Consider the following 27554-nt stretch of genomic DNA (forward strand, 5'->3'; position numbering starts at 1 on the left):
TCTATGTTGGGGCTTGGGACAGTGTAGAAGACATCATCTGCTGTAGATTTGATTTTATTATGTTGGGGGTTGAGGATGGTGTAGAAGATATCATTTGCTTAAGATTTGATTCTACTTGTCCTGCTACGGTCAGCAAAATTGTTTTTTACATCTGAAGACCCACTCTGAATTGCCCCTAACATTATTTCTACTGTATGAATTATACCTTTGAGAAGATTATATTGTTTTGTGTTTTTATTATTTGTGTCAAGTTTATCCTCCAGTGCTAGTTATAATATGATTATTTTAAGGTTATTTTAGTGATTAATATCACTAGAAAATTTTTGGGATCTCCACAATAAGGGATGGGATTTGGTAGGATCAGTGCTTCTTTTTTGTAGTCTGGTCTGATTTCCCTTCAAGGAAATTAGGAAGCTATTCTCAGTTTCATTAGCTTAGATTCTTTGCCACCCAAGGTATAATAGGTCTAGCCTATTAGGGCCTATCAGGAATTGACATGGATGTTTCCATGATGAATACAAAGGTAGAAGGGAGTATCTCTTTTATCTAAATTATTCTTTTTTAACTTTTTAACCCCAAAATTAATTATATCTTTTTTACCTAGAATTATATACCTTTTTGCCATTTGTTATTGCTATTTCATTGTCCATTTCATGGTCCATGAGTGTTTTATTGTATTCTAATCCTGACTCACTGAACTAGCCTGAGTTAGGCCTGACTCAATATACTTTTCAGTATTCTCCCACTTTCCCCTTTTCCTCCCACTCTCCCCTCTCTTTCAGCTGTGACCTTTTCTTCTTACTTTTTTTAGGCAATCAGAATTAAGTGCTTTGCCCAAGGCCACAAAGCTAGTAAATGTCTGATGCTGAATTTGAACTCAGGTCCTCGACTCCATGGCTGGCACTTTAACCATTGTGCCTCCTGGTTGCCCCTGGTTCTTACTCTCCTAAGAAAATTGAGACTATTTGACCAGAGCACCCTCTTCTATTCTCATCTCAAAACTCCTTGATATCATTTCTCAGTCTTTCCTCTTTCCTAATCTCTAACAATGAAGTGGCCTTTCTCCAACTGACTCTCCAAAACCTTAAATGTACCCATGACATACTTTTAAGTTTAATTTGCTTTACTAAAATTTTCTCCTTTCTTAAGTATAGAAATTAACAAAACAATAAATCAAAGCAATTTGCAGCTGTAAATATGTACATTGAAAATTTAATAACTGGTCCCTAGATTCCAGTAAGAACTGATCCCTATACATCCCTGCCTGATCTCATCAGTTCTCATCTTCTCCAGAATATTGTAACCTCTATCATTACCTACCTTACTCATCTTTAACCTCTCCCAATCTACTGTTTCTTCCTTATTCCCTTCAAAGACAGTCAAACCTCCCAATCCTTAAAAGAAACTTTCATTAAACCTTCCTAATTCCTCAAACTATCATCCATATGTTTCCTCCATTTTTTAGCAAAAATCCTAGAAAAAGTTGTCTATATTCATTGCCTCACTTTACTCTCCCCTCAGTCACTCTTCAGCCCCTGTCCATCTGGTTACTTACGTCATCACTCAACTGAAATTGCTCCCTCCAAAGTTACCAACTCTTACTGGTCTTTTTTTAGTCCTCATCTTTTTAACCCATCTGCTGCATTTGACATTATTGATACCCTCTCTTCCTGCATACCATCTTCTGTCTGGGCTTTTATGATTTTCTGCTCTTCTCATTCTTCTTCTAATGATCTGACCATCCTCAGTGTCCTTTGATAGTTCATCATTCACATTGTATTCTCTAAATGTGGACAATTCCCAAGGGTCTATTCTGATCTTCTCTTTCTACATCCTCTCTCTTGGGAACTACAATAATTATCATGGATTTAATGATTCTCCCTTTACTGATAACTTACAGATCCCCATAATCAGCCCTAGTCATGTCCTTGAGTATCTGTCCTGCTTCATCAGTTGAACATTTCAGATTGGATGTCCCCAAAGACAGCTACAGTTTAGCAAATACAAAACAGAACTCATTATCTTTTCCCCAAAAGCCACCCTTCTTCCAGACTTCCCTAATTTTGTCAAAGATTTGCAACCCTGGCATCATCCTTAACTCTGTACATTGCAACCCAGAATACAAAGTTGCCAAGTCTTGCCATTCCTACCTAAACAAATCTCTCACTTCCAAACACTTCTCTCACTCAGTCCTCAACATCTCTTAGGAGGGTTATTGGTTTTTTTTTTCTTCCTTATCTCTTTTATTTTTTTAATTATAGCTTTTTATTTACAAAACATAAGTATGGATAATTTTTCAACACTGATTCTTGCAAAACCTTCAGTTCCAAATTTTCCCTCCTTCTCCCCACTCTCTCCCCTAGATGTCAAGTATTCCAATACATGTTAAATCTAATATATGTATACATATCCATACCATTCTCTTGCTGAACAAGAAAAATCAGATCTAAAGAGAAAACCTGAGAAGGAAAACAAAAATGCAAGCAAACAACATCAGAAAGAGTAAAAATGCTATGTTGTGTTCCACCCTCAGTTCCCACAGTCTTCTCCCTGGGTGTAGATAGCTCTCTTCATTACTGACCAATTGAAACTGGTCTGAATCAATTCATTGTTGAAGAGAGCTACATCCATCAGAATTGACCATCATATAATCTTGTTGCTGTGTATAATGATCTCCTGGTTCTGCTCACTTCACTTAGCATCAGTTCATGTAAGTCTCTTCAGGTCTCTCTGAAATCATCCTGTTGGTCATTTCTTACAGAACAATAATATTCTATAACATTCATATACCATAATTTATTCAGCCATTTTTCAATTGATGAGCATCCACTCAGTTTCCAGTTTCTTGCTTCTACAAAAAGGGGTGCCATTTTTTTGCACATGTGGGTCCCTTTCCCTCCTTTAAGATTTCTTTGTGATATAAGCCTAGTAGTAACACTGCTGGATTAAAGGGGATGCACAGTTTGATAACTTTTTAAGCATAGTTCCAAATTGCGCTCCAGAATGGTTGGATTTGTTCGAAATTCCACCAACAATGTATCAGTGTCCCAGTTTTCCCATATTTCGGGAGGGTTATTATAATTTCTAACTGGTTTTCTCACCTTAAGTTTTTCTCTAGCTCCAGATCCAGCCAAAATTTAAAACCAGATTTAAAATAGTCTTCCTAGCTATGTGACCCTGGACAAATCACATAACTTATGTTTGCCTCAGTTTCCTCAATTGTAAAATAACGATAATAACGATAGCCCCTGTGTTGCAAGGTTTTTGTAAAGGAGATCAAATTGGGTAATATTTAGAAATGTCATTTAAAGTATTTGTTGAAAACAGCACAGAGGCTGACACATAGTAGGCCCAATATAAATGCTTATTCCCTTCTCTTGCCTTGCTTTGCCTTCCATTCCATTCTCCAGACTTCTCTTCCCTTCACTTGCCTTGCCTTATCTTCACTTCTTTGCCTTGCCTTCCTTTCCCTTATCTAGCCTTCCCTTCCTTTGCCTTGCCTTGTCTTCCCTTTCCTTTCCTTCTCTTGCTTTGCCTTGCCTTTCTTTCGCTTCCATTCTCTATCTTCTCTTCCCTTCTCTTGCTTTCTCTTCACTTTGCCTTTCCTTTCCTTCCCTTCCCTTGACTTTCTTTCACTTGCCTTACCTTGCTTTTCCTTCTCTAATCTTCCTTTGCCTTCCTTTCCCTTCCTTTTCCTTTCTTGCCTTCCCTTCTCTTCTTTTCCCTTCATTTGCCTTCACTTCCCTTGCCTTGCCTTGCCTTCCTTTTCCTTATCTTCCCTTCCCTTGCCTTGTCTTGCCTTGCTTTGCCTTCCCTTTCTTTTCCTTCCTTTTACCAGATTTTCCCAAAGATTTGAGCACGTCACTCTTCTACTGAGCAAGTTGTAATAGCTCCCTGTTGCTACTAGCATCACATATAAATTGTTTAGCTTTAAAAGTCCTTCACAATCTGATCTAACCCTATCTTTCCAGTCTCGTTGGACTAGACTGCTTTCCACTGTTTCTGTGATCTAACAAAATGACTTTTTCAGTATTTCTCAACCACAGAACTTAATCTTCCTCCTTTTTGCTTTTGCATTAACTATCTAATTGCTGAGTGCTCTCCTCACCTCTACCTCAGTCTCTCCATTTCTTCAAGATGAAGTTTTTCCTAATCCTCTATCACCGCTATTACTGCACTCCCTCTCAAACATCTTTGCATTTAAATGTGATGTTATTGTGTCTATATTTATATGTGTATATCCTTCTTGTTTCCTTTTGTTGCTCAGTCATTTCACTTGTATCCAACTCTTTGTGACTTCATTTGGAATTTTCTTAGCAAGGATAATGGAGTTGCTTGCCATTTCTTTCTCAACTCAGTTTACAGATGAGAAAACAGAAGCAAACAGAGTTAAATGACATGCCTGGGGTCACAAAGGCAGTAAGTTTCTGAAGTCAGATTTGAACTCAGGAAGAAAAGTCTTCCTGACTCCAGACTTGGTGCTTATATGCACTGTGGTACCACCTTGCTGCCTTCTTGTCTCCTCAGCTGGCATGTAGGCTCCTTATCTGTTCAAGTCTTTGAATTTATATCCCCAGCATCTAGCACAAGGCCTGGCACATAATAAATGTTTTTGGTTGATTGATTGATTTTGAAGGTGATTTGGGATTATCTTTTTATTAAAACTTGATTTTAAAAAAAGGTTTACTGTGCCTAAAGACATCTTTTTTTTTCCAGATATGAACCACTTTTGCCCCATGCAAATTCTCCCTTGTAATAAGGAACAGTTAAGTAAAATTGACACAAGAAGTAAATCCTACAGCACATTTAATGTTCCCCTGTGCTAAGTCTTGAAGGAAGTGGTGAAGGAAAACTGAGGATACCCAAGGTATAATCTTGATTCAGATTATAATATCCCTTACCTTTTGTACATGCTGGCTCTGGATGACCTTTCTTTTCCTCCTCTCCACTGCTTCCTCACCCTCATCCCTCCCCTCTTCTCCTGTCTTATTCAGACATATCCTTCAAGACTCAGTCCAAATGACAGCTCCTCCAAGGAGTCTTCTCTGATTCCTTCACTTCTTCCTCCAGCCAGAAGTGATTCCCCCTTGTTCTTTACTCCTTTAGCACTCTACCTTTCACATGGAGCAGCCTATTTTGTCTTGTAAAATGGTTGTTTGTGTCCATGTCACCAGCTCTATTAGATGGCAAGCCACCCAAGGGTAGGGACCCCATCTTATTTCTCTTTGTACTTCTCCTCAGCAACTACACTCAATGAATTTTTGCTGAATAGAAGTGAAGATGAATCCAGGAACCAAATAGCTAACCCCAGGAAGTGAGCTCAAAGTTTGATTTTGTATACTAAAGCTATATCTAATGATTTGGAGGCTGGAGAGACCACGGATCATCCTGGTGTTAGAATAGATAACAAAGGCTGGATCCTGGATTCCAACGTTGTTGATATCTTTTTTTCCCCATTAGCCAAGGGGAAACTGCACAGCCTCTTTCGGGGACTGGGGGAAGGGGGTGGGAAATTGTCCTGTCAATGAGGGAGGTGTTTTTCAAACATAGAAGAGCTATGGAAGGTGAAGAGTAGGTGCTAGAAAGAGGAGGGAGAGCTCAAATCCTAGCACCCAGGCCTAGAGCTATGGACCCTCTTTGGGAATGGCAAAGAAAGAAGAGGTGGAAGGGCTGAAGCAGAGGATGGGTTGTGGGGGATGGGACGGGAAACACCCAAATGCAAACCCTACTGCTAGCGTCCTCTCCCTCTCCAGCACGGTGCCCAGGAAGCAGTGGTGGAGGGGCACCTTTCATCACCCAACCCAACCTTTCTGCCCGGGTTCCTCCAATCCATCCCATTCTGTGTCCTATAAGTGTGTCTCGCCTGATTTCCTCCCTAAGTCCCGCAAGTCTCATTCTTCTGCAGTCTTTCCAAGAAACGAGTAGAAGAGGGGTTCTTAGTCTCCTCTCTCCTCCCCCTGCTTTCGCCCCAGTCCCAATCTTTAGGTTCTCGGACTGCGGTCCCTGAAGCTGTCGGCGCAGGAGCCGCGCTCAACTGACTGCTGCAAACTGAGAGGGGGCAGGGAAAGGGGGTCAGCTATTACCCAGGCTGGGTGGAGGGGTGAGGGGGAGCTTTAGAAGAGAAGGAAAAGGAGGGGAGCGTGAGTAGAGAGGGGGAGGGGGAGGAAAGGGGACAGAAGGAGGAGGAGGGAGGGAAGAGGGAAGGGAGCGAGGAGGAAAGGGGAGAGGAGAGGAGGAGGTGGGGAGGAGAGGGAAATAGGAAAGAAAGGACAGGGAGGAGGAGGAGGAGGAGGAGAAGGAAAAGGAGGAGGAGAGAGAGGTGGCGGGGGTGATGCGGGGCTCCTGACTGCTAGGCGCAGGCTAGAGGAGTGCCCTCCCTTAAGAACTGGGCGGGAAGCGGCCGCGGGGACCCGGCTTAGGAAAAGAGAGGTGGCGCTGCCGAAGGGAACAAGGAGCGGAGCTGGGGGCGGACGGGAGAAAGAGCCGGTTGTTGGCAGCAGATGTGACCAAGCAGCGGGCTGGCCGCCGGGGACCGAGCCGAGGAACCAAGCGGACAGTGCCGCTTTCTAAAGGGGCACCTGGCGCTGCGCTCTCTTCCCTCCCTTGCGATCTTCTGCTCGCCCCCCGTCAGCACCGCGGTCCCCTCCTGCTCCTTACCCCGTTCTTCTCCCTCCCCCCCGCCCTCTACTTCTCCGGGCTCCCACTCTGAGACTGGGGCTGCCTCCCTCTGCTGCTAGCCGCGCTACCTCCGGCTTTCCCCCGCAGCTCGCTAGCAAGCTTGCCCGAGCTTGGCCGTGCCCTTCTGGGGATGTGCCAGTAACCCAGGTGTCCCGGGCCCCCCGAGAACCCCAAGGATGGGACGCCGCCCTCACCTCTTGGTTGTCCAGGTAAGAAAATGGGCGGGCAAATAGACCCCTTCACTTGCTCCAATCCCTCCCCCCCACAGCCCCAGCGGTAACGGGGGAGAAGGGGAGCTGTGTGCGTAGAGGAGCGGGGGCGCAGAATTGACCCCCTCCAGCTGGGGAGTCCGGGGCCAGGACTGGTTTAAGTGCGACTAAGGATGGAGGGACGGTTTTAATTGCCCCGGGGGAAGCCAAACTCTTCGGCACGAACCCACAGTTTTCCGGAGAAATGGGTGGGGAGGATTCAGGTTTGGGCTGGGAGAACGCTTCCCGGAATCCGCAATGCCAAAGAATCCCTTCCTCAAGCTTCAGAGTGCCTGGGTGATTCCCGATCGGAGGTTGAGTCCCCATTTCTTCCTCCTCTACTTGCCCCCGCACCCGCCCACCACTCTGTCTCGATAGGACTTCAATAGTTCAAGGTTTTAGAGGTACGGTCCTTGCCTGTTTTTTTCCTTAAACACCTTCCTTAGATTTCACCTCCTACTCCCCCCCTCCCCCCCTCCTTTAGGCCGCCCAGTGGCTCCTTTTCCCTTTGCAGAAATCTGCATGTCTATGGAGATAAATCTCTCCCGCTCCTCAGAGCCCTTTGATCAATAGAACAATATTCCCCAGAGGAGATGAGGTGTCAGATGCTCGGTCCTCTTCTCTGGCTAGGCTCCTGGTTTGGGGCCGTGCATGAGCCGCGTCCGAGAGTGGGAGCCCATTTATTCCCCCGGAACTGGGAGCCAGAAGCTGCTCGGTCTTGCGTCTAGCGACTAACGAAGATATTTCAGCTCCCAGACTTTAAGAAAGTCACCAATAACTCACCAATTTTTGCCTGCAGAAGTTCAGTGACAGACACATCTCTCACTCACTCAAACCAGTCTTCAATGAAGGAAGATAGCATATTTTTACTGTATGTACTATAAATGAGTGAATTCTGGACATCTTTTTTTTTCGTAGGACTTGTGTTCTCCAGTGCACACACAGATGAATCACTTTAACTGATTTCTTGGGGGGGGGGGATTTACGGGGAATACTTTTTGTTTAGATTTATGTATATGTGTGAAGGTTGAAGATTTTGGGTTTTTAAAGAGAGGTTAATGTTAAAGGTTTAAAGAGAGATTAATTGTTAAACCTTTGTTTCCTCTTTTGTGTCTCTTACATATACAGAGGAGTAAATGAGTCAAATCATCTCCTTTGAAAACTTAACAGTTGAATTCAAGATGTCTGTAACAGAATGTTTAAAAAATAATAGCGAGTTTAACTGAAATAAACCACACTCCCCCAATCCCTCACCCTCCAAGCCCTTGTAATACCGCTTTCTTTTAACTGAGACAGTGAGAAAAGTGCTGGATTTGGATCAGGAAGAAAAACTTGGACTCCAGTCTGCTTTTCTTCCTATTTGGTCTTTGACAAGCAATTTAAAAACAGAATTTTATTTAGCATCTACTATAAGGTAGACAGACACTGAACTTGAGATAAAAGGACAAAAGTCATATGTAGTTCCTAGCCTCAGGGACCTTGTGGAATATATATAATTATATAATTATAGACCATACAGATTTTGAGGGAAGGCACTAGACACTGAAGGGAGTCAAGGAAAAAAACTTCAGTATGACACCAGTTGGGATTTGAAAAAAAGTCAAAGGGGAGGACAGATTAAATTCTAGGCATGGAAGATAGAGTCACTGCAAAGGCACTAGAGACAAGGTAGAAAGCTGTGAGTAAAGAAAAATAAGAAGGCCAATCTGCCTGCAGAGTGGAATTACTGAAGGATAGGAATATGTAATGAGTTTAGATAAGGGGCCAGGCAGCAAAGGACTTTAAAGGCCAGAATTTATATCTGACCATAGAAGTGGAAATAGTCAGTAGGAATTGGCTGAATTTTGAGGATGGAAGTGACATGGAGACCTGTGCAAAGGAGATCGTTTTGACTTCAATGGTGTAGGAGATGGATTGAACAGGGGAGAGACTAGAGGCAGGAAGGCTAACAAGAAGGTTACTGCAATAGTACAGGGAGGAGTGATGAAAGATTTAATTATTGTGTAAGTTGTGTAAGCAGAGAGAAGAGAACAGGTCACTGTCTCTCCCTGGGCCTTAGTTTCTTCATCTGTAAAATGAGGATGTTAGATCAGATGACCACTAAGGGACCTTTCAACTCTAAATCTTATCAATGAAATGGGAAGGTGGAGGGATAGGAGAGGCAATATAGTAAAAAGGAAAAAAAAAAAAAAAGAATAGGGGGCTGGAGGAGTAACTGAGTAAGGAAATGAGAGGATTTCGTTTCTATTTCAACTTTATTTGCAACTATCCTAATATAAACTTTACACCCCACCTGTACCCACTATTACCCCAGTTCATGTGAATTAAAGGATCATAGGATTTAATCTGGAAGAGGTCTTAGAAATGAACTAGTCCAACATCTCATTTCCCAGAAATGGAAACTGAAACCCATGTCATAAATAGTGTTTGGCCCAGGATTCTAATCTATAGACAACAAGAGTAGGAAAACAGAAAAGCAAAGAAGAAAAGCAAAGGAGGTTTTGCCAAAATCAAAGTCCCCACACGGATTAGTGATGGCTGCAGAAAGCATTTCTTGGACACCTATTGTATGCCAGAGTTGTGGGCTTGGAGACAAGATTCTATATCTAACATTTTTCTTTTTGTCTTAGTTAAAAAGAAAACCATATTACAAGGTTCATTTTTTTTTTCTTTATTTACGTATTGGGGGAGGGTTATTTCAAAAGAGAAAATACTATAAAGGAAATGGATCGTATCTCCTTTCTCATTCAAATGAAATAATATTTGCAAACTACTTAGCAGTGTGCTGGTCTTGTGGAATACACTTAACTAGATTTAAGAGTGTGAAGGAAAGTGAATGTCAAAGAGACAATGTCCTTGCCCTCCGGGAGTTTATAATCTACTTGGAACACTGAAAACCAGAGCTGGAATCAATTAATTATAATTACCCAAACAGGTTATAAAGGCAAGATAATAAAGTGTAAGCTAGGAGCAAGGGAATAGCTAGTAAATATTTGGGATGAGCTAATTAGAAAACGCTACCTAGAAGAGGTGAATTAGGGATGAACTAGAACTAGAAGAAAGAAGTGGGTACTTCTTAGGAGAATAACCGAACAATGTCAGTAACACGCTGTTGGAGTATGGGAAATATAGGAAACAGTCTCTTGGCTAAAGAGTCTGGAGGCAATGCCACGAAAGAACAGGAACCACAGACTAGAGCTAGAAAAGACTTTGAGATCTTCTGGTCCTACCCCTTCATTTTCAATTTACCCAAAAGAGGAAGTGACAACCAAGGTCATACCAAAAGTAAATGTCAGATATCAGATATGAGCACTACTTTCTGATCTCCCTGTCCAGCACATCTTCCATTACATCAGAGTTTCTGGTCTCAGGACGAAATTTAAAATTTATTGAGGAACCCCCCCCAAAAAAAAGCTTTTGTTTTCCTGGTTTATATCTATTGACACTTACCATACTAGACATTAAATTGTCTTAGTATTATGAAAATGCTTTTGACTTATGGACTTCCCACAAAAGGATTTCAGGGACCACACTTTGAGATTCATTTTACTCTCCCTTTATGAAGGGGAAATAGGTTGAAAGTGAAAACATGTAGTCTCAGAAAAAACCTTGAATTCTAAGCAGTATAAATATCTTTTATCCCTGTTCTGCTGTCAATTGTGTAACTGTGGACAAGTTATTTACCCTCTTAAAGCTTTGGGTTTCTTCTTTGGAAAATGTAAGGAGCCACTATAAAGAGCATGGGCAAGGGGAGACACCAGGTTAGTCCAGGTAAGAAGGACTTTATAGATTATAGAAATGCAAGACTCTGACTTGGAGACCATCAGTGACAAATACATTCTAAGGGAAGGGCCATTTCTCATACAAAGTAATATTTGACTCTTCTTTGGGCAGTTAAGAACCAGAAGAAATCATGTCAGCTGACGAGAAAAGGGAGCCGAGGGTCAAAGTACAATTTATCTCTGAGACTAGAGTTACCTCTTGTTCCATCCCCACCCTGCTCACTCTTGTATCTACAATTCCATTTGTGGCCAAAGAGAGAGGGCTACCTGATCATCTCCTGACTCCCAAGCCCTAGCCAACTTTAGCGGAAAAAAGGCCCCTGACTTTCTACTAAAGTAGGAGATAATGAAGCAGAAAGTTTGTGGTATTCTTAATCTAAACAAAACAGATGCTCTTCTTCATCTCTATTACCAACATAAACCCAACCTTCATACAAGAATTGTAGGGTGAATATCCCTCTGTATTGCCTCTACTTATCCTCTCAAATGGCTTTGTGTAGATTTCATATTACAGCTATTTATTTTTCTCCTTCCCTTCCCCAAATAGAATGTAAGCCCCTTGAAGTTAGGGATTCTTTCGTTTTTGTTTGATTTCCTGGCCAGGCACTTACTAAGTGCCTTTTAAATGAATTTCCCAAGAGGAAAGAATACCATAAGGAAATGACCCATGTAACTCTTTTCTCATTCAAATGAGATATTTGTTTGCTTGCCTTTTCAATGGGCGTAGAGGTGGGAGGAGAAAGAAGGAAAGAGAAAATTTACAACTCAAAGTTTTAAAAAATGAAGATTAAAAATTGTTTTTACATGTAATGGGGAAAAATAAAATATTAAATAAATAACAAATGAGATAATATTTGCAAGGCATTTAGCACAGTGCCTAGCATAAAGTAGGTTCTTAATAAATGCTTGCTTCCTTCCGCTTTTTCCTTCCCATTCACAAGAGTTTTATTTTAATGTAGGCAAGACAATACTGACTACTTGAAAGAATCTTGAAATTAGAGTTTTGGTTCTTAATCTCTCTGTGCCTTAGCTTCCTCTTATGTAGGGGATCCTTGGGCTTGGAATTGAAAACTATTTTGATAACTGTATTTCAATATAATTGATTTCCTTTGTAATTTACAAATGTTATTCTAAGAAGGGGTCCATAGGCTATACCAGAATACCAAAGAGGTGTACTCTCACTCTCTCTCTTTCTCTCTCTCTCTCTCTCTCTCTCTCTCTCTCTCACACACACACACACACACACACACACACACACACACACACACACACAGACTAAATGTCCTAAGGTCCCTTTGGGCTCTGGCCTTCTGGGCTTTTAGTCTGTGATTCTTTGGCTGACTCTTCCAGGTAGCTGAATATTCTATGCAGTAGTCCCAGCACTAATAGTGCTATTCATATGGTTTGAAAATGAGATGTCACAAACAGACATGACCCAAATGAGAAATTTATATTCCAAACCATTCTTGGCAATGGACTAGTGGATGCTGAAAACCAGCCGCAATCCCATCACGGTCAAAGCGTCACGGATTCAGAAGAGGCTGATTCCAAATGGAATGATAGTGACAGAGGCTAGGCTGTGGCATCCCTTTACTCCTGGAGAAAACACACTTCTAAGTAAAATTTACTTTAGCTAACTTGATACATGAGAGTTGGAAGAGACCTTGGAGACGATCCAGACCAACCTTCTCATTTTACAAATGAGGAAACTGTAATCGGGGAAGTTAAGTGACTGGCTCCCAGAGGTCATATATATCTAGTAAGTACTTGAGGCAGGATTTGAACTCAGGTCTTCTTGATTGCAAGCCCAGAAGTGTTTTCACAGGACCACCTAAATGAATTGCATTTTTATTCAAACAATGAACAATTCTTACCTATTCATTCATGACCTCATGTGGGGTTTTGTGACTAAATGTGAAGGTTACAAAATTATGATTTATTATCAGTAAATTTTTAGTATGTTTAACCTATTTTAGTTAACCTATTTTCTATACCTATACACCCAAGGCTGTGTAAAAATTTCTTGGGCAAAAAAAGAAGTCATGAGTGGAAAAAGTTTAAGAAGTCCTGAATTTGAGTATTTCCTTCCCTCTTAAATTGTTTAAAATTGATATTCTGGCTCCCTTTCTTCTCTGACTTTATCTTAAAATAATAAAACTACTTCTGAGTCGCTCAGATTTTTTTCTTTCACCTTAGGTCAGGTAATCCTCTCCCACAAAGAGAATGAATTAATGAGACTTTGCTCTATAAAAACAATTTAAGGGAGGCCATCAAAGTAAACAATGAAACATAACCTGAACTAGGTTTTACCTGATCTGAGGTTAGCTTCACACTCTTTGAAATCCTCTCTGAGGTAAAGAAATTTTAAAGAAGCTATAGTGGTCCAATATGAGTCTGTGTGACCCCACAAAACAGGTTTTGTTTTATTTTATTTTAAGAAAGCAATCTGTTTATGTTTGAGATACAGCATAAAGAACTAATTAAAAGACACATCTTGGACATTTAATACTTCTGTGATCTTTAGCAAATTCTTTCCTTTCTCTGGGCCTCAGTTTTCTCGTCTGTAATTGAATTAGATAGACATTCTCCCAATCTTTTTTGATTGTTTATCTCATCAATAATTTTTTTTATCATGGATCTCCATTTCTAAATTATGTAATTCACTACTATACTAACATATATGTTATAAAAGATAAAAGCAAATGTTTGAAAAATGAGAACAAGATGAAATGATCTTTTAAAAATAATTGTTTATTTTGTTTGTGAAACAAACTCTTGATAAAATATGATTACCACTAATCATATTTCAAAATAAATTTAAAGTATTTTAGTATGAGCAAAAAGGTTTATTATTCATAATCACGTCTTAGTGAGAGCAATGTGATTGAATGGGCTTCACTATTTTTGAACAGTCCTGGTTTAACTCTATAGTAGAGCAATGTGTCTTCACCATATGCTGAAATGGAATGAATGAGGGAGGACATTACTGTCAACCCCTCCATAATGTGGAGCTGCTGCGCTCCGCTCAGGATACCTCAAACACAGTGATGTATGATCATCTGATGTGCAGACCAAAGCGTCAATCCATATCTTAAATATTCATCAAGTTTAATTTCTTATGAATTTAAATTTTTTCTACCAGATTTATAACTTTTCTTCAAATGCATATAGGTGCCAATTACATTTTGTTCTTGTCACAATCCTGTCTTGTTGCAAGCAAACACTAGGAGTTGGATGCTCTTATAGGCAAGTTGAGGAAAGCACAGGGCACATGGGACAGCATTTCATTTGCTTAAGGAAGTCAAGTTATTAAAAATCTAAGCTGAAAAAACCAAATGATTGGAATGATTTTTATTTTTTATTTATTTGTTTATTATTATTATTCATTATATCCATCATTGACTGAAATATTATGGTATGCAAGTTGCAATGCTCATGCTGATCACTGATATAAGCACTGGGGTGTGCCTACAAATACCTATTTTTGGAGTATTGCCTTGCTCTATGTAAGTCTCCCTTTATCCCATCCATGGGTTACAATGCAATCACAGTTCACAAATTAATGTTATATATGTACAATCATGTAAAACATATTTCCATATTAGTCATATAAAACAGAAATAAATCAAAAGAAAAAACTACTAACAAATTTTTAAAATGAAAAACAGTACGCTTTGATCTACATTCAGAATCCATCAATTCTTCCACAGTTTTTTCTTCCCTTTAGGAAACCAGGTTATCCAGACACTTCTTTTCTCTTCTTTCCTTCCTTCCTTCCTCTTTTTTCCTTCCTTCCTTTCTTCCTCTTTTTTCTTCCTTCCTTCCTTTCTTCCTCTTTCTTCCTTCCTTCCTTTCTTTCTGTCTTTTGTTCTTTCTTTCTTTTTCTTCTTTTCTTTCTAGTTCAGGCTCACATCATCTCTTTCCTACAATAGTCCAACAGCTTCCTACTGGGTCTTCTTCCTCAAATCTCTCTCCACTCCAATCAAATCTCCACACAACTGCCAAAATCATTTTCTTATAACATGTTGGATCACATGTTATCTTCTACACCACTCAATAAATTCGAGTGACTTCTTATTATCTGTAGAATCAAATATACTGGTATTTTAAGTTTTCTACAAATTGCCCCCTTCCTATATATCTGGCCTTTTAACATATTATTCTTCTCCACACATAACATATTATTCTTCTCTGTGGTCCAGCTATACTGTACTATTTGTAATTTCTAACACATGATGCTCTAATTTCTCACTTCTACCTTTTAACATCATTGACACTTTTCTTTGTTTCTTCTTTTAAATGGTATTTTTTCCAATTACATGTAAAGAAAATTTTTACATTCATTTTTAGTAAAATTTTGAATCCTAAATTTTCTCCTTTCTTTCTTTTCTCCCCTCCACCCGCCCTAAAACAGCAAACAATTTAATGTTATATAAGCACAATCATATAAAATATATTTCCATATTAGTCTTATAAAAGAAGAAATAAATCAAAAGAAGAAACTATGAAAATTTTTTTTAAATGAAAAACAGTATGCTTTGATCTACATTCAGAATCCATCAATTCTTCCTCTGGATATGGATAGCATTTTCTATCATGAGTTCTTTGGAATTGTCCTGGATTATAATGTTGTTACCATGTACAATGTTCTCTTGGTTGTGCTCACTTCACTTTGTACCAATTTGTGTAAATCTTTTCAGGTTTTTCTAACATCAGCCTACTCATCATTTCTTAATGCACAGTACTATTCCATTATAATCATATACCACATGTGGTCGACTATTCCACAACTTTCTGTGTAAGCATTTAATACAAGTTAATTGGCTGACTGGTAGAAAATGGAAGATTTCAGGAATGAGCTCCTCTCAGCACTGGGCCCTCCAGAGAATGCCAGGCTCCTCCATACAATCCTAAGGGCTCATTAAGGCTTTTTGATGGACAGGTTTTAATAGAAGTGATATCATTCAACCATCTCACCCCAAACTTAAAGTTCTCTTTTGGGGATGTGAGGAAAAGAATAAAAAGGATGTTTGGAAATTTTCTACTTCTATTAAGGCCTTTGATTGGGGATTTGGGGTTTGTCTGTGAAGCCATTCATCCTTTCCCTTGTTTTTTCCCAGCTTCATTCAGCAGCTTGCCACTTGTCAAAGAGGTGTGAACAGCTTCCTGGGGAAAGCAAGAGCCAAGGGCTGGGCCAGCTGGCTTTCTGGGGTGCTGGGAAAAACATGGAAGCCTCCCAGGTAGCTTCTCCATTTCTAGTTGGTGATAATGGAGCATTTTAGCAAAGCAAGGGAGAGGAGAAAGGGAGAAAATTGTCTTTGAATGTCATAGGATTCTTAGAATTCTAAAAGACTTTAGAGATCATTCAAAGGATGATAATATTGAAATCTGAAAAATATTTCAAAGATCATTCTGTTACAGGATATTAATAGATTTAGAGCTGGGAAGGATCTCCAGGACATCTGGCTCCAGTCTCTCATTTAAATTTTTTTTCTTTTTTTTATTATGAATGCAAAAAATTGCATATTTTCATATACAAAGCAGGATAGAAAAAGAGAATTAAATATGAAACTGTGTACTTCTATTATATATAATTTTTGGAGCTTAAAAAAAACAGTATCAACAGTGCTCTGTTTTTTCTGAATGAAGTTTATGGTACTATCCTGTTCAAGGGAACATAACAATTTCTAAAATTAAATGATATTGGAGATTTTGCAGCATTATAATTGTTTAGCTATAGCTTTTAAACCTTCTTTAGCATTCTTCTGTGTGATTTGGTGGGGGATGGCATCTAGGTGATACAATGAAGTCAGTGCTGGGTCCAGAATCAGAAAGACTCATCCTCCTGAGTTCAAATCTAGCCTCAGACATTTACTAGCTATGTCACTCTGGGCAAGTCACATAACCCTATTTGCTTCCATTTCTTAATCTATAAAATAAGCTGGAGAAGGAAATGGCAAATGACTCTAGTATCTTTGCCAAGAAAATTCCAAATGGGGCCACAAAGAATCTGAAAGGAATAAATGTGTATTTTTTTCAATATTTCATTGATTTTCTCCTTTCTTTTCTTTTCTTTAAATATCACCACCACTTCCTACATTTGTCCCCAAAACTCTTCACTCTTCTCTTTAAATAAAAGCCCTCCTTTGTGACAAATAAATAGTCAAGTAAAATAAATTTCCACCTTTGTAGCATTGAAAGTGTATATCACAAATTTACTCAAACATCAGAAACAGGATTTGAACCCAGATCTACTATCTTCAGAAATAATCTTCTTTCTATTTAACTATAGTGAATATCAGCACTAGCCTATAAGATGCTGATTTGGATTCTTTGTCCTCCCTACACACAACCTAAAGTTATCTGAGGTTATGGTTTGTGGTTCTTGACCAGGATTCAAAGACAGTTAATTATAGTTATCTACAAAGATGGACAATAGGTCTCTGCCCTCAAGGAAGCTTATAGTTTCATAGTGAGAACAAGACATGTACATAAATAACCATGATACAAGTAATAAATCAATAGCCATTTATAAAATGCTTCCAATGCTCTAGATATTGAGTGAGGCTCTGGGACAAAAAAAAATAACAAAAAAGAAACAGTTTCTATTGTGAAGGAATTTAAATTCCATTGGGGAGGAACAACATATACAAGTTTGAATATACAAATGATAAATAGGTCTATCACAGAGGAAAACTACCTGGCTTCACCACACTTGTCCCTTAGCAATCACAAATGACCTAGCATGGGATTTCTTGAATTCATGTAACAGAAGGAGATGATATGGGAGAATGGGAGAGGGAAGGGGAAGAGAAGAAGGGACTTCCATTCACCTTAGAGTGGCAGCCGTAGCAACATCTCCTGAATCTTCTCCACTATCACTGGGGGAAGGGAAGGAGCTCTTCTACCCTGAATTCCTTTCTTAGCATCTCTTGTAGCTCTGCCTCAGCTGCCAGTGATCCCCCAAAGGGTGGACCCGTAGGAGCATCCCAAGACTGCAGCTGCATTATATTACAAGCAGTTAGCCAGCTGTTTGGCTTCCCCAGTACTCAGTCAGAAGCAGGGAAGAGGAGTAACACAAGGTCTGGTTTTTATATCCTGGCCACATGCTAGGGAATGAGTCAATCATGCAGAATAGGTAATAGCATCTTCTAGTCGGTGACTCCCCTAAGAAGCTAAAGATAGGATAGTTCCTTTCCTCCCCCCTCTCTCTTTCTCTCTCAATTTTTTTTCTCTTTCTTTTCTCTCTCCATTGCTCTATGAATCTCTTCTCATTCTCGATCTTTCCTCTCAAATTTTCTCTCAATTTCTCTGCTCTCATTCTTTCTTTCTCTCTCTTCTTCTTTCATTCTTTGTCTTTCCTTTCCCTCAATCTTTCTTTCCATATCTCTTCTCCTCTCTCTTACTCTCTTCACTTTCTCACTTTCACTTCTCCTCTCATGTTTCATCTCTGTCTGTGTGTCTGTCTCTCTGTCTCTGTCTCTGTCTCTTTCTCTCCCTCCCCCCATTCCACCTCTCACTCAAACAAATTTATAATTTTCAGGCTATGGTGCTAGTCTGAATGGAGGATAGATAAAACAGACTGAAAGTCATGAGGAGGAGGAGTACAGAATGAATCCTGATCCCAGTCCTGGAGATGCAAAGGTCTAGGAATGAAAATGAAACTGATCCTAGGGATTTAGTGCCATCCTACAATTAGAAGACAAAGGCTTGGAAGAAGTCAAATCTCCATGACTATCTTTTTCAACATTGACTAGTATTTTGGAATCTTTGATTGAGGATCATAAAACGATTAGCTTGTGGAGCTTGGGAACTAGAACTGCTTAATTGTCTCCCCCTCTTTCTTTCAAAAAGATGAAAATGAAAATGACCACATTTCTATAGGATGTTAGTCAGGAAAATGCCACAACAAATAAGATTACTGGGCTTAAAGTAAGGAAGATCAAATTCTGCCTCAGACACTTCCTAAAGATATGATCCTGGCAAATTACTTAATCTTTCTGTCTGTTTCCTCATCTATAAAATGGGGATAAAAATACCTTCTTCACTGTAATGTTGTGAGCATTAAATAAGATAATGTATGTTGAGATGAGGTAAGTTTCCAACTTTAAAGTACTTTATAGATAGTAGATAGGCACTGGACTTAGGGTTTCCTTTGTATAGAGAACCCTGGGGAAGGTAAATTTCTGCTCCCAATGCTGATCATCATTTTCTACGTAACTTAGAAAATTTCAGAGAGCAATGAGAGGTTAAGTAATCCAAGATCACACAGGTAAGATGTAGCCGAACACAGGTCCTAATAGCTCAGAGACCAGCTGCAATCAACTATGTTAAGCGATCTCTCTATGATTATTTAAGGGTTACAAAGTACTTTGTTCATAACAGGCTGATGGAGAAGGAAAATATACAATTATTATTATACCCATTTTACAGAAGTGAAGACTAAGGTTCAGAGAGACGCCTCCAATTTCTTAATTTCAAGTCCAACACTGTCCCATTACACTACATAGCCTCTCACTTGAACCCAATTCACATGGGTTCAAGGAACCAAGTATACGCAAGCTACCCACTTTTGTTGGTCTAGTTGTACCTCGATTATGATGAGGACATATTTGAACTGAAAACTCACTACAGTTATTCCTTCCAATTGCCAGGGTTAGGGGCAATAATTTGGAAAATTTGAGTAAAAATTTTTTCGCCCTTCCTTCATACCAGATAAAAAGTTTGAATTTATATATTTTTTTCTTTTAAGGAGCATTTATAGTACCTTTTTGTAAAATTTGGGTTAAATATTTGGTCATGGGCTATATGTAGGTCACTGTTAAGTAAAAATATTGTATGAAAAATAATTTTTTCTGTGTTATCTGCTGGTCCTTGCAAGTCACTTATGGCTTTTGCAAAATCCTCCCAAAAATTCCCACTTAATTTTTTATGCTGATAATTTATCCCAGATAATTGCTTCCTTGTCAAATCCATTAAGGATGTCTTCCTGGTTTAAACAAGGTCTAGTTCTCTCTTTTGCTTAGTATACTAGGTAGCTAAATCCCTTCTGGATAAAGATTTCCTCAACAGCTCAGCCTAGAACCCATGATGAATTCAACTCTGCTCTTATTCACAAGCAGGCAATGCCCTCCAAATGCTGCCAGAACTGCGAGAATGAAGGAAAGAGATTGGATTACTAAATGTGAGTGAGCATCTCAACAGATGCTGGGACTATATTTTGTTGAGTCACTTTTCAGACTCTCTGTGACTTTATTTTGGATTTTCTTGGCAAAGATACTGAAGCAGTTGGCCATTTCCCCCCTCCAGCTTATGTTACAGATGAGGGAACTCAGCCCAACAGAGTTAAATGACTTGCCCAGGATCACATAGCTAAGAAGTGTCTGAGGACAGATTTGAACTAAAAAATCTGATCTTTCTGATTCCAAGCTCAGTGCTCTATCTACTTCCAGCTCTATCTGTTCCTGGGACTACATAGTTCAAGGTCTTCATTAGCAAGAGAGAAAAGGAATTCTCTGTCAACTTATTCTTGTGATTGAATCACCAGAACATCTTTACAATAATATCTAGCTATAAATGTTAGTCTGACAAAAGGCAAAGAGAGCACATACCCTGAATCTATATCCTGATACAGTCATGGGTGACTTGTTTAGTCAATAAGTATTGATTGAGCCAAATGGGCTAAACCTTATATTTGTTATTCAGTCATTTTAGTCATATCCTATTCTTTGTGACCCCATGTGGGTTTTTCTTGGTAAAGATAATGAACAGTCTGCCATTTCCTTGTCTATGGCCATGTAGAGAGACACATAAGAAAAAGACCCAGTCCCTACCTGTGTAGTTGCCTGTGGCAACTTACAGAAATTGGGAGCAAGAAATGAATGCACATACAATGATGCAGAACTAATTACTGAGCTAGAAGGACCATGGACCAGATAAATTTCAAGGAATCCATGAATAGGATTAAAATATATATCTTTATTTCAACTAACCTCTAATATTTAGAATTTCCATCAATTATTAATTTTTTAAAATATATTCTCAGAAGGGGTCCATAAGACTCCAAAAACTATAAGAGAGGTCTATGATGAAAAGAAGGTTTAGAATTCCTGCTACAGAATAGGGAAATTCAAGGTCTTCTTGGTACTTAGTCCTTCATGTATAGGTTTAAATAACACCTTTTAGCCAGCATACTCTATGCCTAGAGTTCTTCTTTGGGGATACAGTTAGGTGAAAAGATTTTCCAAAAACAGGAGGGTCAAAAATATTACATAGTTTACTAAAGATGGGGGCCAGTGATAATTAGTAGTGACAGAATTTGAATTCAGGACCTGTTACTCCAGTCCAGTGCATTTCCTCCCAATAAACCAGACTTCTTTTGCAATGAAATCAATTCAGTTAACTCTTGAGTTTGCCTCTCTGAGGAGAATTTGCAATCTGTCCTTCCACTGAACATCAAGTTGTCATTGTTCTGAGTTCCACCCTCTGAAACCAAGAAGAACTGATCACATCTCCCTTACACTTAAGGGAAAAACAAGGAAATGACCAGTTGGGGATGAGCTTTGTCTTTGAGATGGTGTGATGAGTTGGGTGCGGCTGAGAGCGATGGAGAAAGGCAGAAGAATCAGAGAAGGCAATGTAGGCAGGGACTTAGCATGATCTGAAGGCAAGGTGTTGTTTTTTGAGAAGGGAAAGGGAGCAGCCAGGTTAAAGTAGAATGACCAAGGTGGGAAAGAATGCCAGATAATGTTTGTGGGCATTAGTGAAGGAGGTTGTTTGATGAAAGGTTTCTAATTCTGGGATAAGGAAGATAAATTTGATTCAGTGGTTGGTGGTTGTTCTTGAAAAGGACCAAAATAACATCACCACATTAGAATTACAATGTACCCAACTGTGGCTGATTAAACAAATACAAACTTGGAATGCTCTGCCACAGGTTGGACACAAATTGTCCCTATGAACATTTGGAATTAATTGTCTAGCTGCGTATCTCATGTTTCTTCTGAGCTAATTCAATTCTGCTTTGCTCATAGAGCACATTCTCTGACAAGGGCACACCATACTGGGCGGTCCTGTGCCAGTGTCTCTCATGTCCTACAATCCTTTCTAAAGTTCTTAAGAGAGACTTGAGAGTGTCCTTGTATCACTTTTTCTGACCACCTTTAAAGTGTTTGCCATGTGTGAGTTCTCCATAAATACTAGTGAACCTCCTATCACTTCCTGGTCATATTTTGCCACAAGATTAACTTCCCAAATATCACTTTTATCACAATACTATCCTGCTAAAAATCTTCAACACTTCTCCATTGATAAGACAAAGCATTCAACCAATTAAGAGGGTCTTGTTAAGCACCTACTATTCCAAAGACAAACACTAAAATAGTCCCTTCCTCAAGGGATATGCGGGGAGCTACGAGGTATAGTGGATAGAGTGCCAGGCCTGGAGTCAGAAAGTCTTGTCTTCCTGAGTTCAAATCTGGCCTTAGATATTTAATTAGCTGTACGATCCAAAGGAAGTCACTTTGTCTCAGTTTCTACATTTAAATAATGAGCCGGAGAAGGAAACAGCAAATTGCTCCACAATCTTTGTTAAGAAAATCCTAAATGATGTTGTGAAGAGTTGGATATAATTGAAAAATAACCAAATAATAACAAGTGATATATAACCTCACTTGGAGAAGTGACATATGCATGTATACAAGTACTTGTCCCTTTCATATGTGGGATTTGGTTGCTAAAAAGAAGAAGAGAAATTGTATAAGAAAAATTGATAAAAATCAACTTGAGAATAAATTTAGTCTCTCAAATAAAATAATGAGGAGAAACACAAACTGTTCTGGAAACCAAATAGAAAATTAAAACTCAGATGAGTATACTGAGAGGAGCTATTTGAGGGTAGAGCAATAATGGAGAAGGGAATGAGTATAAAGCATTGTGGTCTATCAGCTCATTTGCATGTAGCCATTCTTTTTTTAGAATTTTGAAGTTTATAACTGAGAAATTGTAAGTAAAATAACTGTTTGGAGACTATAAGAAGACTCCATAAGAATTGTAGGGGTCATAATAAACAGAAAAGAGGAACTATTGTTTTATATCATAAATTAGAGAGGGTCACCACTTTCAAGAAAGTGCTGAAATCACCATTGTGGCCTTGGGGAAGTGAGAGGGATTTGAACTAAATGGCTTTTGAAGGTTTTTCTATCAACCAATTCAGAATCTGTCATCCAAGCTTGAGAAAAAAGCTATAGGAAGAAGCCAACATAAGAAGAGGGGAGAAAGAAGTGTGGGAGGAGAGAGACTGCTAGGTACCATTTCCCTGGCCGTCAGCACCTCATCCAGCTAGGGTCAGAGGATGGAGATTTTCATAGGGGGCTATGGAAAAAAACTGCTTACAAAAGACAAAATACAGAAACTAGTAGCAGCTGAGCTCTTAGTAATGTTTTAATAGCTGTTTTCTTGGAAGCTGTTCTGATTAGAAACTAGGCATTGTTTTTACTGAGAACTCATTGGTACATTGGAAGAAAGCGGTGAAAAACTATCTGGGCTTTATGTTCCCCAGTGCCATCCAAAGTCTGAAAGATGATAAGCCCCTTAGAAATACCTGTATTGGCAAATATTGCCCTCTTTCATTTGAAAGAGAGGAATACAGAGAGGAATTTAGGTTTTGTATCTGCTTTGCTTGGGAGTGGAGGTGGGGGAAAGTTCAGAACTGACTAGATAAAGTAGAATCATCTGCTATCTGAAGAGATTCCTGGGGAAAGACTGCATATTGCTTGAAAGAAATAATCTTTTTAGAATCCCAAAGCAGATCTGAGGATCTTGTCAATTCTCTGGCTTAAGGATACTACTTGTCATTGAGAATAACACTTTCTCAGCACCCTGCTAAGGGTGGCTGTGTGCTAAGAGAAAGCTTGTCACTGTTTCAGTAACCAAAGAGTAGCAGAAAAGTGGCTTTGTTCATCAAGAAAGCCAAGAGGATCAGAAGAGGAGCAGATGGCAAAGAAGCAGTTATGCCCCCTAAGTAACTGAGTTACAGATTGTATTAAAGAAGCCCAGGACATTAAGACCTAATCCACAATCATGAATTGCCTTGCATACATGGGTTCCTTAAGCATCATATGTTGCCTTGCTAGTTTTCAGTAAATATATGCCTACTCTCGTTCATAGATACTATGTATTGGTGGAAAATATTTATAAGTGGATTGTTGTATTTTGAATATTCCTGTTCTTTTCTTCTATTGAGTAAATGCTATCATTATTATCATTTTTGCCTTATCATTTAGTAAAAATTATTTATGCATAAGAATTAATGGAGTTTAAAAAAGAATTAATGGAGTTATGGAGATTAACTTGGTATAATTGGGAAGCATGTTAGTGGGGTCTCAAGAGCTAAAGATGAGAAGAATTAGGATTTTCTCCACACTGAGATTACCACAAGGACCCCCCCAAAAATCCTCAATGCTAGAAATGTAATTTATCCTCCCTTTGGGAACCCCATGTCAACATGAGAGCTAACCCAGCGACCTAAAATATACTACATTTAGGCTATATCAGTATATGGAATAGATACAAAGTGATTTTGAGAGAAAAGCAGTAGCAACTAGGAAGATCAGAACTAGCTTCCTATAGAAGGCAGCACTTGAATTAAGTATCAAAAGAAACTAAATACTTTGAGAGATGAAGGTGAAGAAGATGTATTTCAAGCATGGAGGTAGGGGGGATAGTCACCACAAAGGCATGAAAGTAGGCAACAGAGTGAAATGTTTGAGGACAAGCAAAAAGGTTACTTTGGCTGAAAGATAGATTCTACTTTGTATCTGGAGGAGAATGATATGCAATTGGGCTGAAAAGATGGGTTGGGAGCTAGCTTTAAGGGCTTTAATAGCTACAAAGAAGAGTTTATATTTTATTCTAAAAGCAATAGGCGATTGTGGGGAATGACACAATCAGACTTGTATCCTAGAAAAATCTGTTTGGCAGTCATACAAAGGATGGTTTGGAGTGGGGAGAGACTTGAGGTAAGAAGACTAATTAGGAGAGTGATCAAATAGTCTGAGCAAGAGAAAATGAGATCTTAAAAGTGGTCATGACTGCCTGAGTAGAGAGAAAGGGACAAAGGCAAAAGATGTTGTGGAAGTAGAAATAGTAAAGTTTGATACATAATGGCTTTGTCACGAAGTGAATCAAATTGATAGCTTGTTTTGACTTTTTTTGGATCCTGATTCAAGCATCTGCCGTATTAGTTATGCTTTTGATGAAAGCTTTGTATCATCTGTAAGTTCAATGAGTGTGCTCAGTATGACTATCCAATTCATTAATAAAAATATTAAATAGCCAAGGCCAATCCTAGATTTCTGGGGCACTCCACTAGAGACTTCCTGCCAAGCTACTATTGAATTGTTAATGATTAATCTTTGTACTTACCTATTCTATCAGTTTCAGGTCCATGTAAATCACATTATCTTCTAATTCATATTTCTCTATTTTTTTCTATGAGAATGCTATGGGATACGCTATTAAATGCTTTGCTAAAAATCTAGGTAAGGTGATAATTCAGCATTCCTCTGATCTACCAGCTAAATTGTCTTGGTTATTATTGTTGTTGTTATTATTATTATTATTATTATTATTATTACTGAGGCAATTAGGATTAAGTGACTTGCCTAGGGTCACACAGTTAGGAAGTGTTAAAGTGTCTGAGATCACATTTGAACTCAGATCCTCCTGACTTTAAGGCTGATACTCTATCCACTGTGCCACTTAGCTGCCCCTGTCCTATTTTTTTAAGGTATTTTACTTTTTCCTCTGAACTTTCATAGTACTTATTCTTTATAATTTTCATTAGACCCTTATGTACAGCTTTATGCAGTTGATTAACCTCATCAATTAAAGTTTTTCCTTATAACACAGTCATTTTAAAATATATCACCACCCAGGGAGCTTACCTTTGTAATAAAGAAAAAAAAATCTTTAAGACAACTGGCCACAACTACATTTTACAGCATATTCAACATTCTGTCTCCAACGTCCTCTACTTCTTATTATTGTGAAGTGTTCAGCTTTATTTTTAGCTTATTATTTGTTATTAATTGTAGTATTATTTTATCAGCTTTTTTCTATTATTGTAGTCATTGTGTATATTGTTTTTTAGGTTCTGCTCACTTCATAAAAGTCTTCACATTTTTTTTCATTCCTTAAGACATAATAGCATTCCATTCTAATTATATAATAAAGCAACTTCATGTATAGAATATAATGGATAGAGGGCTAGTCCTGGAGTTAGAAGGACCTGAGTTCAAAGCCAGCCTCAAATACTAGTTGTTTGATCCTAGGCTTCACTTAACCCTGCTTGCCTCAGTTTCCTTATCTGTAAAGTGAGCTAGAGAAGGAAATGGCAGACTGCTCCAGTATTGTTGCCAAGAAAATTCCCAAAATGAGTCATGGAGAGTTGTACACAATAACAACAATATTCAATTAGCCATTCCCCAGTCTCTGGGTACTATCTTTTCATGTGTGTATCCTGTCTCCACACTAACTTATAAGCTTCTTGGGGACAAAGAACCATGTCACAAAGATTTAAATTTAGAATCTAGAGTTGGAAAAGATCCTAGAGATCATCAAATTCTACCTCACCTTATGGAAGAGAAAATATGGAAGTGATTTGCCCCAAACTACTAAGTTATTTGGATTGGAAGCCAAGTCTTCTGCTTTCAAATCTATTTCCCTGCCCATTTTTGTTAGCTAGTCATTTCAATTATATCTGACTCTTCTCTATTTGGGGTTTTCTTGGCAAAAAATATGAGAGTGGTTTACCATTTCCTTCCTTGCTCATTTTACAAATGAGGAAACTGAGTCAAACAGGGTTAAGTGACTAGCCCAGGATCACACAGTAAATATCTGAAGCTGGATTTGAACTCAGACCTTCCTGACTCCAAACTTGTTTTCAATCTGCTGCACCACCTACCTGCCATTATTATAATATAATGATTTTCTTTGTAATCACTATAGTTTCTAATACAGTGATAGACATATTGGTTGAGGGAATGTTCATTTGGTCAGAGAATGATCTTTTTGGAGTGGTAAGAACAGAGTCTGGGGGAAAATGAGCTCCATTTATTCCTTCTCCCAAAGCTGATTCCAGTTTGCAAAATCTCTGTTTCATATCATTCTCCTTCCCCTTCCTGCTGGATACTATTTCCCTGACTATCAGCACCTCAGCCTGCTAGGGACAGAGGACGAAGATTAAATAAACTCAAGTATGTCTTTTTGACTCCTTCATGACCAGTTAAGTATCTTCTCCACCCAGGGAGCCGCAATTCCCTACCCAGCTGGAGGGCAAATACATAGGCAAGAGAAAATAGAATCAGTTTTTGAGGGGCTATGAATCCATCGAGGAATGGAAGTTTAAAATAGCTCTTAGAAGACATCTGATGTTGATTGTATGGACCCTTTGTAATCTCTTGGTATTTACCAAGATAACTCAGATGACTAGGCATTTCTCCTGACACTGGGCTAGTCCCCTCCAAATTCCCCAAAACAGGGGGCAGAACTACACAGTAGGCAACACTATAATCAGTTTAATCTTACTCAAACACCATTTTTGTCTTTTCTGAGACAAAGTCTTTCAATCAACCAACAGGCATTTAAACTCTCTGTACCAAATATTGCAATATGTTCTAAGGCTCCAAATATGAAAATGATAGCCCCTGCCTTCAAGGTCACATTCTATTAATGCAGTCTATTCTTCTTGTTTTCTTTTTTATATTTATGTAATTTTATTATTTTTAATAATAGCCTTTTATTTTTAAAATATATGCAAAGATAATTTTCAACAATAATCCTTGAA

General features: G+C 38.8%; 1 protein-coding gene across 1 annotated transcript in view; it reads left to right on the forward strand.

Moving 5' to 3' along the window:
- The first annotated feature begins 6312 nt into the window (after window positions 1-6312).
- Window positions 6313-27554, forward strand: part of CRHR1 (corticotropin releasing hormone receptor 1) — a 101168-nt gene continuing 79926 nt past the window's right edge. Inside the window, exon 1 of the mRNA XM_051994906.1 lies at window positions 6313-6887. Within this exon, the coding sequence (XP_051850866.1) occupies window positions 6855-6887 (33 nt within the window). The 5' untranslated portion in view covers window positions 6313-6854. The remainder of the gene's footprint in view (window positions 6888-27554) is intronic.

Source organism: Antechinus flavipes, chromosome 4, assembly GCF_016432865.1.
Source record: "Antechinus flavipes isolate AdamAnt ecotype Samford, QLD, Australia chromosome 4, AdamAnt_v2, whole genome shotgun sequence".
NCBI lineage: Eukaryota > Metazoa > Chordata > Mammalia > Dasyuromorphia > Dasyuridae > Antechinus > Antechinus flavipes.